This window comes from Equus asinus, chromosome 17 (genome assembly GCF_041296235.1).
Source record: "Equus asinus isolate D_3611 breed Donkey chromosome 17, EquAss-T2T_v2, whole genome shotgun sequence".
NCBI classification, from domain to species: domain Eukaryota; kingdom Metazoa; phylum Chordata; class Mammalia; order Perissodactyla; family Equidae; genus Equus; species Equus asinus.
In genome coordinates this window covers 26,082,059-26,098,008 of record NC_091806.1, presented here as the reverse complement: position 1 = coordinate 26,098,008, position 15,950 = coordinate 26,082,059, and the positions used below count along the sequence as shown (strand labels likewise).

The 15,950-nt window shown below is 33.2% G+C and overlaps 1 protein-coding gene and 1 pseudogene across 1 annotated transcript; one reads left to right on the top strand and one right to left on the bottom strand.

Annotated features, from left to right (window-relative positions):
* Window positions 1–2,244: 2,244 nt before the first annotated feature.
* LOC106827230 (olfactory receptor 5T1-like) lies at window positions 2,245–3,237 on the bottom strand. The gene has a single exon (XM_014834976.2). It carries the CDS (start codon window positions 3,235–3,237, stop codon window positions 2,245–2,247), a length of 993 nt encoding a protein of 330 aa, XP_014690462.2.
* Window positions 3,238–12,773: 9,536 nt separating this feature from the next.
* On the top strand, window positions 12,774–15,438 carry LOC106827229 (olfactory receptor 10AG1-like; annotated as a pseudogene).
* Window positions 15,439–15,950: the final 512 nt, after the last annotated feature.

Here is a 15,950-nt window from a genome sequence, read left to right as displayed (position 1 = left end):
ACATGTCTGCCTAATCACTACTTTCACCTGTATTAAACTGTTTTTGACAGTACACTACCTAAAATATTCACTCATTAAGGGAGTATTTATTGAGCAGCAGTATGTGTCAGCCATGGTTCCAGATTAGGGAAAATGGATTAGGCAATAAATTAAATATAAATTAAAATACATATTATGTAAAATGATGATGAGCACAATAGTAAAATTTAAGGAAGACACCATATAAGGAGACACAATGGGGATGAATTGAGATTATAACAAAGTCAATGAGATTCTCACTAACAAGAGACCTTTAAAGGAAAGCATCACATGAATAACAGTGTGCAGAGCCTTCCAAACATGAGAAAGGAAATGCAGAAAAATTTTGGAGGAAATTTATGGTGGTAAGAGGTACTTTGTGTATGGAATGCTGAGGTGTTATTTAAATTTAATAATCCCACTTTAGGAGAATAACTTAAGACTGCACTCTATTTTCTGGGAGACTGTTCTGTTGATATTTCATGGGTTTTTACAAATAAAATATGATGATAATAATAGCAGTGATGATGAAAGAAAGGAAGAAGAAAATACTGCTACTTATAATAACCTTTGAGGAAGACATGTCTTGCAATGCAATTAAGGTCTGTTGGAAACAGAGCTGGACATGTGCATAGTAAAGACTCTGTTCTGTACATTTGTTCTTGGACCTTGTACTTGTTCTGGACCCTGAGGAGAGGTGGCATCTCCAAGGGCATCATAGAGGGTTAGAAGTCAAGAAAAAAAACAAAGCCCAAGCTGAGTCAGGGCCAAGCTGAGTCAGGATCAGCCCTGTAGAGAATCTCATAAATACGCCTACGGCTTAGTTGTGGGAAGAGCCCAATCTGCCAGCCAGTTGTACTTTATTCTCTGATGAGCTTGTCATTTGTCATTCTTGGGTTTAAGTATAATCTTGATAAATGCTAATGCCCAGTCTCTGTATTCTGTGAGGAAATAAAAAATGGGTTTAATGTCCATGCTCTGAATGAAATAATGGAATAATAAAAGGGGGAGGAAAGCACCCTCACAAACAACATGATAATGGACACCAGGAATTTGAACACATTCTCTGTCGTCCTTGAATCGTAGGCTGGAGTTAGATTGCTGCCAATGCATAGATCTGAGGATGGAGCAGAGTGCTTTGAATTGCACTCAGATGCCAATGACCCCATGGAGAGAGGATTGGGATTATGCGAACTGTGGTTTTGGTATCAGTTAGTTGGCATTTGCTCAAGGTAGGCAAATATAAAGTCACACATGATTGCAACTATGAGAGCCTGTCCAATTTGAGAGATATGGAGAGGAAAGATAATACCTACAATTTAATGTAAAGGTTACATACATATACAACTGTGCGTGTGTGTAAATAAACCAGTATTTGCATGTTGAAATCTTAACCCTCAGTACCTCAGAATGTAACTGTATTTGGAGATAGAATCTTTGAGGAGGTAATTATATTAAAATTAGTGATTTAGTGTGGGCCTTAATCCAAAATGACTGTTGACTTTATAAGATGAGGCGATCAGGATACAAACATTTAGAGAGAAAAGATCATGTGAAGACATAAGGAGAAGATTTTCATCTGCAAGGCAGGGAGAGAAAGGCTTCAGAAGAAATCAGCTCAATCAACACCTTGATCTAAAAGCCTAGCATGCAAAAGAGTTAGAAAATAAATTTCTGTTGTTGTAGCAATCCACTCTTTGGTACTCTGTTATGGCAGCCCCAGCAAAATAATACAACTGGTATCACCATATGTATGTATATATGTGTGTATGTACGTTTGCATGTGTGTGGGGGACATAAACTTAGAAGCAGATTGATGACAGTTTTCTGCATGTGTAAAGACTGTATAGATACTGGGTTGACTATGATCTTTATTTAAAAATTTCTGAGAAGAGCAGAAAGGAACTACTAAACTAAGAAATACCACTGTAATCATGACATTTTGATATGGAGGCAATGAAAATTAATCTTAATTGATATCAACTTAATGTTTAATGTGAGGAGTATATCCTTTGTGTGTATATATCTGAGAGTGAACTAAGTAAGAAGCAAAGAGATGACACAGTTTTCCTACATGTATGAAAACTGCCCAGGTGGAGATATGACTACAATCTTTATCTAAACATGTCTAAGAACAATAGAAAGATGCTAATACACTAATCAAAACATTTTTTATCATTTTGATATTGAGACAAGGAACATTTTTAATTTGTTTCAATTTAATGGTTAGTGTGAAAAATGTACTTTATTGATACACCAATTTTTCCCAAACACTCTTTTTACTGCCTCTTTTACATCTTTGTTCCTTAAACTGTAGATGATGGGATTCAGCATGGGAATGGCAATGCTGTAAAAAATCGACACTATCATATCCTGGTCCAAAGAGTAGCTGGAACTTGGTCTGACATACATGGAAAAAACTGTTCCATAATAAAGTGACACTCCAGTTAGATGAGAGCCATATGTAGAAAAGACTTTTTGTCTCCCTTCAGCAGAATGCATCCTCAGAATGGCCAACAGAATGAAACCATAGGAGACCAGGACAATCAGGATAGTGACTATCTCAATAACGCCCGTAAAGTAGAAGACTAGAAGATGGTTTTTGGTCGTGTCAGAACAAGAAATGGCGAGGACAGGAGGGATGTCACAAAAAAAATGTCTAATTTCATTAGATGCACAGAAGGATAAGTTAAATGCTGCCCCTGCGTGCACTGAAGCATTCAAGATGCCACAAAGATAGGAAACAACGATGAGTGGCACATAGACCCTGGGTGACATGTTAACTGAATACAGCAGAGGGTTGTAGATTGCTACATAGCGATCATATGCCATTGCAGCCAGGAGAAAGCATTCTGTGGTCCCAAAAGTAACATAGAAAAACATCTGTGCTGCACATCCAAGGAATGAAATAGTTTTATTCTCTGACAGGAAATTGATCAACATTTTTGGGGTGACAACTGAAGAATAGCAAGCATCTAAAAATGATAATGCACTCAAAAAATAGTACATAGGGTTGTGGAGTCGGGAATCCCCAATGACCAATGCAACCAGTCCCAAATTTCCTATCAGAGTGAAAAGATAGATTGCTAGAAATAGGAAAAATAGGGAGAGTTGTACCTCAAAATCACCTATGAAGCCCAACAACACAAACACGGTAACTTCACTCACATTCTTCACTTGGATCGTGTATAAATCTACATCTGATGGCAAGCCTGGCATTGCAATTTTTATTTATATGTCCTAAAAGCAGTTCTTTTGAAAATAGAACCCACCCAATTATATCCTTATGTTTGCTTCTGAGAAGGGCATATTGGAATCCTTGGCAGTGAAGGAATATGTGGTAATGAAGAAGTTGAGTCCAAGTGGCTGCCTTACCCTGTATAAAGTAAAGAAATTATTTCATTCAGTCATTTGGTAAATCTGTCATGTTAAAAAAAAAGACGATTTCCTTGGTTTAATTTTTAGTTTATTTTCTATTTAATTTATTCCCTCCAGTCTTCATGTTACATCGTCTTAAAATTCACAAAGACAAATGAATATACACATTTTTAAGTGCAAAAGTATTATAATAGAAAGCACTACACTTCTGAGTACTAATCCAAGATTTTCTAGTGTGCATGAAATGTTTTTCCTTAATGTTCATAATTGGTAAAATGGGTGCAAATACACTTGCAACACAAGATTGTGTGGAGATAAATTATAAAATCAATATAAAAATCATTTAAATCTTAAAAAAGTCCCAAAGGACTAGAAAATGCAATAACTTAGACTTATTTTTCAGCTTGCTGTACAAAGCAGCCTTTTTCAGGCAAACCATTTGACATCATTTATGGCTATTTTCCCATTTCATTAGGACTTCTATAACAGTGGTGAACAGAACAATAGACCTTATTCTGGAGGTAGATGCAAAGAAAGATAGAACATTGTTCTTTTGTTTTGTTTTACGCTTTCTTTCTTTGAAACACATAACACTAAATTGTCCATTTTTTCCTCCATAATTTATTATGCTACTAATATTTTCCAAATTTTAACCAACACCAATGTAAAATTTTTCTCCATACATATACTCATTAGCCCTGCAAAGACCTTGAGTGCATTTTTGAGACATATTTCTGTCCAAATCAGTCATGGCCATTCTTTTAATATATTACAGTTTTTTTAAGAAGTTTCTAAAATTTCTATAAAATAAATATCACCTAACAGATAATATATTGCTTATACAACCTATTGCTAACAGAATAAAATCATTATTTAAACCAGAATATTGTGTTTTGTTTCCAATATATTTCTCTATGCCATCAGACTATTGCTCTTTAAGTGAAGTATAAAGAAAGGAAAATGCATAATAAACAAAAAGTTAGAGTCACCTGTATCTGGACTGAAAGCCTCTATCATTGAAACATATTTAAATATTGTCTATTATATTTAAGAGCAAGACTTCAGCATGGTGACTTTGTGTTTCCTTCAGCTTGTCATAGAACAAAATGCATTTAAAGCAGTGAAAAATCTGCCGTGTGCAGATGCTGGCTGAATTCAATGACCTACAGATGACTTATCTTACTAACACAAAATACATCACATTTTTGTCATACTGAGATGACCATACGGCAAGAAGAGAATGAACAAACTATCATTAGAAGGAAAAGAAAGTCTTAGCTTCCCAGGAGATCTTCCCAGTTTCGTGTGACATTTTCCTAATACATAGAATAAATAGCTTTTTAAGGGTGGGATTATGAACAAAAATGCTTGTTCAATCCTTAAAGAACTCTAGAATAAAAAAATAGTTAAAATAAATATTAGAATCTATGTTACTTCAGACAATTCACTCATTATTTATGATAACTCACACACCCGACTGAATTATAATAAATTCTAGTTTGGTTTGAATTTTTAAATAAATAAAATAACATAAATCCTTAATTAATAGCATAAAATATTGATGTATAGTTTAGGCATTACAAAAAATACATTGATGTTTATAAATTTCTTCATTTTCTCTCTTTCTTCCACTATCTCTCCCTCCCTGTCTCTCTCTCTTTCAAGAATACATGGATTACATGCAAAAATATGTATTAAATTGAGTCAAGGACCAAACAAGAATTTGGCAGATAGGAAGAAGCACTGTGAAAAGACATGACATTATGAAAGCAAATTTTGAAAAATGCACTGATAGGTGGTCTACTAAAGGAATCCATTACAAAATACATAGCACCAGACAATTGCGAAAGATTAAGAACATTATATTTGGACAGTAAAACCCTGTTTTAAAATCTCAGTTTTAGCACTTGTTGACAGTGTGACCTTGTAAAAGTAACTTTATTCTTCCAAACCAAAGAATAACTAAGATTGCCCAAATTTTGAGGCATATCTTGGATACTACATGAACATGGTATGATTTCAGAGTGCTTATTTATGAGATGCATTGAAATGTTATATTAGATTAAAATGTTAATTTTATGTGAAGTGTATATGTAAATGAAATAAGATATTCAAACTTTATTTAACCACAACAAAATAAAGAGGGAGCTGTAAAATCAATTTCTTATGTAAGCATAGAGCAATGAATTGGTTCCAAACCAGAAGCTAAGTATTTATTAAGTTAGCTGCACATATATTTGTTTTATGACACAAAATATATTCGAATACCATTCTCATGGGATTAAGGCCAGTGAATCCCAAAATTAAATGTTATCAGGAACCTTAAAAATGAATGTCTGTCATTACATTCTGACTTTGGGCATATCAGTAAAACAATACTATGTTTTCTTAAGTCCCTCTGATAATTTGGTCCATAATAAATTTCTCACAATTTTGTATCTCTGATATTATCTGTAGGGCAAGAAAGTGGTTTATGAATGGAGACATGTTTTATTCCCAATCATGTCCCATTAGAGCAATTATCCACTTCACTGTAGAGAATTCAGGAAGGATAGACTAAAAGTTTATTTACTTTCTCCAAGGTGTTCTTTAAATAGGCGTTTCTGTCAACTAATATTTAAGGAAATTGGAACTGATTGTGTTTACATTTAGCTGATTTCACTCTAAGAGATAGAGACTGGAAAGATAAAATTATAGATCCCAAAATTTTTAACAAAACATGATCATTTTTGAAAACTAAAATCAGTCCCTCAACCCTCATTAGAATGGTACAACAGGCACTAAACTTCAGAAGAAGGGAAAGCTAAGACAGTAGCTACTACATGTTGTTAAGTGGATACTAGATGGTAGACATTTTGTGTGCATTATCTTATGTAATCTACACAGCAACCTGTAAACTAAATCATTCAGTGTCCATTTGTACGGAGACAACTGAGGACAAGCTAGACCTATAAGTTGACCAAGCTCACATAATAAATCTCTAGTCGAGCCAGGATTCAATCCAGGGTTTCTCTGTTGCCATATATTAAGCTATTTCCACTTGACCATATTGCAGACTCATTGTGACATGCCACAATTCTGGAACTGTTATACGCTAGAAATATTGCAAAATAAGATGCTCAAGCATCTGAGTTCTTTTATAAAGCTATCAAGCTTAAGTATCATGATACTAAAACAAAAAAATAAGAACATGAAGTAGTTTCTACATCAATTAACTGAATAATAAAATACATTTAAAATTCACTTCTATCCTTCCGAGAGAAAAAAATTATGACCCCCCATGGTATATACACAGTGGCTAGTTGATAGATAATATTCTATTTAATAATTTTTATAAATTTTAAATACAGTCATTTATTTTTACTACCCTTATTGTGACTATTATTTTCTATCAAAGAAATTAAAGCAAATTTCTAATTTAGAGCTCTATTGACCTAAATGTTTTGGGAGTCTTTCCTATTTGCTCTCCAATGTTCCCTGAAGTTCCCTGATTCAATTTTTAATTCAATTTCGAGCTAACTAGAAATGTCTATCTCAGATTCAAATATTAAAAAATAGAATATGGTTTTACATTCAAGGTTATAGCTTCTAAAATATTTTCTAAGTGATAAAAAAAAAAATCCCTCTTACCTGTGGAAATGAACTTCTCGCTCAATTAAGGTGTGCTATGAATCCTAAGCATTTGGACCCTTATACCAGGTTTTCCAGCTCTTCTTAAAGTCCATAGGGATGCTCCTAGGAGGAAACACACATTGTCTTCTGGGACAGAAAAGTAACAAGATAATTTTGATTTTTTCTGTCGTAAACAAGTGAATGGCTCTGGAGCAATGTACTACATAATCAGAAATGATTACATGAATGCACTTTGGTCTCTGGTATATAATGATCCCTCAGTGGAAAAGGAATATGCATAGGGCTGGAAAAGAAATCTAACAATACAGGTCATAGTCCTAGCTCTGATACTAAATAGCTATGTGTCATTGAGTTTATGACAAATTCGCTGAAATCTAGAGCCCTCTTTCTGGGAAAATAACTTGTTTACTTCTCTCAAAATCCTGTAAACATGTACATAATGAAATAATATGAAAGCATAACCTATGATAGAATTTATAATCATTTAGTAAAGATTAGTATAACTTTTCAAGTACTACACTTCTAATTGTTATGAGAAATACAATTAAGCTCATTGAGAGTTTAATAGAGGAAATAAGATATAAATGCATGAATAGGAAGTATTGACAAGGGGGATGGGACAATACACAGATAACTGTAGTATCTGATGTAAGAGAACATTAGATATTAGCGATCTGGAGGAGATAAAGGTGAGGCTTTTTGAGTTGTAGTCTTGTCTTTTCTTGGGGATTCTACATACTAATCTATGGATTGGTACCTGGCAATGTATGTAAGGAATTTTTCAAAAAATTGTGAAGAATACATAGATGCCTAAGCCCTAAACCCAGAGACTCTAAATTAGTAGTTAGGGAATATTGGTCATGGAATCTGAATGTTAAGAAAAGACAAAAGAGAAGAAAAAAAAAAAGCAGAAGGGAAGAAGGAAAGGAGACGGAGAAAGGAAAGTAAGAAAAATATTTGTAGAGAGCCCAGTTGTGAACAAAGTATCTATTGATTAAATGCAGTCTCAAATGATCTGTATATTCAAAGTAACCCAGATTAAAATTAAAACATTTTTTCAAAAATTGATGAAGTTACTCTACAATTTATATGAAAAGGCAAAGGAACTAAGACTGTCAAAACAGTTATGAAAAAGGATAGTGTTTAAGGACTCATATAATTTTATTTCTATATTGACCACCAACCTATGATAATCAAGAGAGTATAGGATTGATGAAAAGATAGCCATCTAAACTTATGCAGCAGAATACAGTTTTTAGAAATAAACTCACACAATATACTCAATGAATTTTTCACAAAGTTTCTAAGGCAAATCTATGGAAAAAGGATAGTGTTTTTTAAAAAATGACTTTGAATATGTAGAATGGTCTTATGCCACAAAAGAAAGTGGCATTGACTCATTCTTTTCACTATCTATAAACAGTGTCTCAAAATAATTCTTAAACCTTGGCATAAAACCTAAAGTGTAACATTTCTAGAGAGAACATAAGGCAAGATTTGTGTGATGATGGGTTATTAACAAAGTTTTATAAAAAACACAAAATGCATGAACCATAGGAGAAAAAAGTGATAAAATGTTATTCATCACTATTATGTCTTCTGTTTTGTGAAGGACATTGTTAAGGGAATGAAGAAACCAGCCACAGACTTGTACCAAATATTTGCTAAACAGCTATCCAGTAAAGAACATTTATCAAGAATATATAAAGAATTCTAAAACTCAATAATATGAAAACAAAAGAAAAGATAAACAATAAAATGGTGGACATAAACTTGAACAGATGCTTCACCAGCGAAGATACACAGATGGCAACTCAATGAATGAAAAAACTGTTCAATGCCATTTGCAAATGACCAAATACAATTTAAAAACACGATGTGATCCGTGCATTTATTAGACTGATTAGAATCTTTAAAGTACGATAATAAATTCAAAACAAAGTGCTCACAAGGACACAAAATGCCTGGAGCTCTCATCCATTGCTGGTAGGCAATAAAATGGTGCAACAACTTTAGAAAACTGTCTGATGGTTTCCCATGAAGTGAAACATACACTGACCACATGACCCAGTAATGTCACTCTGAGTTATTTACTGAAGATAGAAGAAAACATATGTCCGTACCATTACCTATATGCCAGTATTTATAACAGCTTTACTCACTATATTTCAAAACTGCAAATAATCCAAATGTCTATCAACTGATGAATGGATAAATTAACTGTGAACATCCATGATCTTTACTCATTCCTGAATTTGTTGTTTATGATGGACTTTCTGATATATTCATGGTGGTGGTGTAGCCAATAAGAAACTAATTCCTCATCAGATCTTATATTTAGCAGGCTAGACTACTGCCCCCAACAAATGGACTGGTGATTAGGGACTGTTTTACTTAAGAATGAAATATCTCTTCTTAAACAATTGATGTCCCCAAACTATTTCCCTAAAAGTCATTATAACTATCCTTGTTCTTTTGCACTTTATTTAGCTATCTTGGTACTTTCCTCTTCTTTTTTTTTTTTTCCCCAAAAAGACACTAGCTATAAATAGTATTGTATGGTAAGCCTTTGGAGAATAATTTCTGAATGACTCTACCTTATATTTTCAGGAGTTTTATCCATTCAACACATTGATGTTGCCTCTTTCTGATTAAAAAAATTAACCTATGATTAATCTAAGGACAGATTAATAATAGAGCCTTCATAAAAAGATATTGTAGAGGATTTGAGTGAATCTTTTAAGTGTTTCCACCCACTAAAATTGTAAACTAGGACAGAGATAGGCAGTCTTCAGGAGAAATTGGAACTAGCTGTCTGAACAAGGTCCGTATATTTTTGCATCTCTATGTTCTGCTTCTGTACCTGTTATCTTGATTCACTGTTTGTTGAAAAGCTTTGAGTACATGGAAGGATTATAATAGTGACATCCCTAGAGTTGTATGTTATTCTTTACTAACGCAAAAAATATGAATGCATTCTTGCTTTTTCAGAGAAATAATATGATGTGGATTTAACTACATTGCCCCAAGATGGAATCACCTATTCCCAAGATTTCTTGACTGAACTATTAATTCTTCTGGTGGAGAATATCAATAGAAATTAAAATCAAGATGCTAGGGATATTCATTGCATTATTTTGCCAAGTCTTCCTTGTTGAGAATGATGGCACTTGAAAACAGAGAATTACTATAGTGTCTAAACAAACAAATAGCAACAAGTTACCATTAAGAAAATTGTTTTTGTTTCTTCAGATGTTTCCCATGAAAATAGTGGAAACATTTGAATCCATTTTCTATCAAACTGGATTCGTAAATGATGAGTGAAATTTTTCTTTTAAATCTGTCTCTCCTTTAACATAATACTTGTTCAAACTACTTATTTTTGGCATAGTCTTAATTTATCCAGCTAGTTCTTTTGTCATCTAAGTAGATATCACAGCATCAGTAATATTATCCTAAAAAAACCAAGCATACAAATAAATTAAGGCAATAATTTCAAAGGAGAGAATGTTAAATGAGAGTGACTGATGATCAAATGGTTATACATGGTGCCAATCTATAGAATTAATGGAACAAAAGCTATGAAGAAAGTTGACTTTGTTACGATTATGGGATGACTTTGTTCCAGTATTCCATTGCTGCATAAAAAATTACTCCAGAACCTTTTAACTTAGAATAACATCACTTTATTGTATTTCATAAATGTATGGGTCAAGAATTCAGGCAGGACATCGCTAGGTGATTGTTCTGTTTCATGTGGCATTGACTGTGGTACTAAGGGGTATTCAGATGGTGACAAGTCTAATCTGGAATGTATAAAATGGCTTCACATTTCTATATGACGTGTTTACAATGACACATTAGAGAGACAACAGTCTAGTTTTGTGTAACTTTTATTCTATTGGGGAAAAACAGTTAAATGAGAAAAATACACCATTAAGATAATTTAATATAAAGTAATGAAATAAATACAATCATGAACAAAATTGGATTTGCAATATTTGGGTGGTGCTTGATTTAGTTTGGGTGATCAGAGATTAAAGGATATTTTCCAATCACAACTGATGCTAAATGTACCTCATTTATCTCACCAATAAGACTCTCACCTAGACAACTGAATTTGACATATGATTAAGTAAAAAAAAAAAGGAAAAATAAAATAATTAAGTGCAGATAAAGAAGAGGAGAAAAAAAGCAGAGTAAAAATTTCTACACTTACTGTTATTGTCAGATAATATAAATTTATATGTATATAGAAAATACTCCGAAATTATTAATGCTTATAAATGGGTTTAATATATTTGCTGAATACAGTCAGTAAACAAAAATCAACTTATTTCTATGTAAAAGAAGCAAGCATAAGTTAGTATTAAAAGTACTAACCAAACTCTCATCCAGCATAAATGGGCACACAAATTTTTTTATTTGCATTAGGGTATTTTTCCTCAATATTCTATTTTATGGCATCAGAAGATCTCTTTATTCCTGCATAATATTACACTATGCCAATTATGAAGTTTCAGAACTCCTTCTCAGTAAAGCTACTTCTTGGATGTGCACCAGCAGTAGCTCGGGCCTGGCTGTGCTGTGTCACATCTGCCCCCTGTGAAGCTTCTCTCACCACCAGCTCCTCAGTGGTCTTCCATGTTTTCTAGCACGTGGCTCCTGATAATTTGTAATTAACTTTCCTAATCACTCTCTGTTATCATGTTACTATAGATGTTTTCTCCCTTGGAAATACTTTCTCATAAACCCTTAGAATTCACTATTTATTAAATAACAAGAAGGAAATCCTATTTTTTAATGAGGAACTGGCTCCAAGCTAAGATTCTTAAACAATCTAAATGTTGGAAATAATTGTCTTTCCCAGAATTGAAGCGTAGAAGGCACATTATTTCCCTGGCATTTTTTCCACTACCCCAGTTGGTAAATTCAACTATTTTACTTTATCCTACATGAAGTTTGGTAGTATTTCCAGTTAACAGTGTGTTCCAGTTAACAGTGTGTTCACATTGGAGATGAAATTGGAGAAAGATTACAAAATGCTGCATCAATAAAAAGAATTGCCCCCTATTGTCAGTTCCAAAATCAATTTTTAAACTAGGTATAATACATCCAACAGTTAGCTCTCAGGTTGCCCTGGTGCTTATGAAGAAAGCAATAAAATGAAACATTTATAGGTTATAATGTGATTTTCCATCAAGACATTTACAACTATTACACAAGCAGAACCCTGATTATGGATTAACTAATGTATTATTAGAGAAGAACAAAAGAAAAATGTGTTCAGGAAAGTATGATGGGAGCTCAGTCTAATAGAAACACAGGATCAGTAGGGGTGTTCATAGTAGAGTATGAATTGGATGTGTGTCGATTTTGGAAGGTCTCAAGTGATATTGCTCAGCACTCTATTCACGTCTAAGAAATAAGATGTGCTCCGAACTCTATTCCATGGAGAGGCTGAAGAGAAAGTACTCTGGGTAGAGTGAAAGCCATCTGGGAAAAATAAGTTAAAACATAGAGTAGCAAAGTGATGATTTTAATTAGAAATTTAAATGTGTCTGGATGAAGAGATCTCGCGGGGTAGAGATAACTATTTTTTATTTAAGGAGCACTTTATTTTTGGAAAGAAAAGAATATTTTAATGGTAAGGTAAATGTCTTTGATGAAATAAGTGATTTTACCTAAAGTAATGTAAATATTTAAAAGCTCTACAGAGAGAAAAAATCAGCATCATCCCGAATATGAATGGTAAATATGATTTATTTTATCCTATTATAAGCTTTAGTTCTACAGTTTTAATTTTAAAATTTAATACATAATAGTAAATGTGTCATATTAATGTATCTCCTAAATATTTTTGATTCAGTTAAACATAATTTATATTTAAATGATAATATTAAATCACTTTGAAATACTGAAGACTTGAATAACTGATATATTTTTTGCAAGTAGGCTAAATAGTAATAGACATAAACCTCCTTTTTCTCTATTGGTGATATTCTAATAAGAGACTTAAAATAAAACAAACGAGTTAATAAAATAACAATTTTTGGGGAATTCAAGGAATATTTATATTTAAAGAAAAAGAAATGTTTTTAAAATTAAAGATGCATAAGAGTACAGACTAAGAACATAATTATAGTTATATAAGCCTAACTAAGTAATGAGTTCAAATTTAATAGGTGATCATTTTATCAATATTATCTCATCCAATTTTCACAAATAAGGAAGCAAAAATTAGCAAGTTTATATAATTGCTTAATGTCATATGAATAATAAATCAGGGAAATGGAATTCAGACCTTAAAATAAAAAGGGAACTGGTTTGCAATCACAAACCTATGTGCAATTGCTCAAATTATCCATCTTTACAGAGTCTCAATATCCATATCTCCAAAGAATAGGGAGCTTAGAAACAGTTACTGAAAGTTGTTTTTGGAAGAACAAAGACAGTGGAGGGGCACACAGCACACAGCGTAAAAACTGAACAGTCAACATCTTCTCTCCCTCTGCCCACACACCTGCACACAGGTAATGAACACACTCCAGCCTGTCCTTATTTTCCCAGGCTTAAGCCCATTAAATGTTTATATCTGAATCAATGTTCTCAAGTTAATTCTTTTGAATAAAACCCTCTTATTTTTTCCACTTAGTATCCTACAAAATGATATTTGTTTAACTCCAATGAGCACAACAGTTATAACATTTTTTTTGTACTGTCCAATAATATGAACTGAATAACAGAGACATTTATGCTCAAGATCAAGTGATGAGACAAAAATGAAGGATTGAAATAGAAAGCTGAAAATGTATGTGAAGACACTTTACGATACACTGCAAATGAATGAGAAAATGCATACAAAAGTACAATAGGATTGTCAAGAAGTACATTAATTAAATGCAAGATCCTATGGCAAAGCTCTGGGTCTGTCTCCACAGTTGCCAATGCTCCAGAGCTTGTGCTGAGTAGGGTGTACTTTGTTTATCCTGCGCTATATTCAGAAATTATAATGGAATAGCCCTAAAGGTAGTATCAGGTGAGTTTTTACATTGATGACCCATAGGATTTAAAGTAGGAAAGTAGGAAATACACAAATAACAAGATTCTTAAGTTAAAAACAATCAATCACTGAGAAAATGTGACACAAATGTTTCTGCCTCATGATTCTGTTTGTTAATGTGAGAAGTAAAACAGACTAGTTTTGCTCTGCACACAAACAGATGAAAAATAAAAATGCATAATTCTCAAACACATGACCTTCATTCAAATTCAAAACTGATCTTAGATATTAAATATGTTGATATATTTAGAATTTAGCATATGTTCTCCATTAAACCATAGTTGTGTTCTTTAAGCCCAGGATATAAAATGCTGGAATTTAATGGAGAATAGAAATCTTACGTGCTAATTCCCCCAAATCTCTTTAGTTTAAGAGTTACAAAACAGGCCAAGAAAGATAAATGGCTGGTTTCCTATTTTCACAGATGGAATGAAAAAAAAATGCAGGTGTAAATCTCACTTCAATGATGGAATTTGTTCTTTTGGGATTTTCTGTTATTCTCAATCTCCACATTGTTCTTTTTGTGATATTTTTCTTTGTCTATGTGACAATTCTGATGGGAAACGGCATCATTATTCTCATAAGCAGTGTTGACCACACTCTACAGAGCCCCACGTATTTTTTCCTCAGTAATTTTTCCTTCTTGGAAATTTGTTGTGTATCTGTCACTCTTCCTAGAATGTTCATACCCCTTTGGACACAGAAAAGAAACATTTCTTTGTTTGTCTGTACAACACAAATGAGTTTTGCCCTTATGCTTGGAAACATAGAGTGCCTCCTTCTTACAGTGATGGTCTATTACTGTTATATAGCCATTTGCAACCCTCTGCGCCATCCTCTAGTTGTGAACCACAGGGTCTGTGTCCAGCTGGTGTCTGCCACCTGGATCACTAGAATTCCAGTTGGGATAGGGAGACATGCCAGATTTTCTTTCTGTGTTTTTGTAGATGTAACCAAATCACATCTTCTGTGACATCACACCAATAGTCAAGCTGGCCTGGCGGGACAGTTTTCTCAATGAGATATTGCGCTTTACAGTTGCTGTGCTGTTTGTTATGATCCCTTTTCTGTTGCTACTTGGTTCCTACAGTAAAATCATCTCCACATTCCTGATGTTGCCACTGACAACAGGACTGGCCAAAGTCTTCTCCACCTGTTCATCTCACATCATAGTTGTGGCTTTATTCTTTGGAACTGGAATCATTACATATTTATGGCATATGCAGTCTTCAAGAACAGATAAGTTTCTCTCCCTTTTCTTCCCTTCAGTGTTTAATCCCAAGGCATATACTCTAAGAAATAAGAATGTCATGATGGCCTTGAGAAATTTCTGCCTTAATGTTTAACGTATTAGCTGCCAATTTGAACTTATTGTCTGTTTTCTTATTTAATTCTGTAATTGTATAATTGGAAATTAATGTTTAGTTTGCTTTTCTGCTTTACTGGAGAGTATCATTACTCATTCCTGAAATTGTTGTTTTATGCTGGACTTTCTGATATCAGAATTATATCCATAAGCTTGTCCTACTGATAAGAAACTAAGTAGCCAGCCAATCTCATATTCAGTATTAGCTATTTCTCCCACAAATTTACTGGTGATTTGGGACTTTTTACGGAAAAATGTAGTATCTTTTGTCTAGTAATTGACATTATATACTTTTTCCTGCCTAAAAACCATAGTGAATGTTTTTGATACTTTGCTGTTTATGTAACTGTCATTTACTTTTTTTCTTTTCATAAAGTTATTAGATAGTAAAGGTACATATACTATATATATAGCCTTTGGAAAATATTTGTTAAGTGTCTATGTATTTTTAATTTTATGTTTTAACATTCAACAAACTGAATTTGCCTCTTT

Coding starts and splice junctions, on each gene's coding strand:
- LOC106827230 (XM_014834976.2), bottom strand. CDS start 3,237: ATGCCAGGCTTGCCATCAGATGTAGATTTATACACGATCCAAGTGAAG.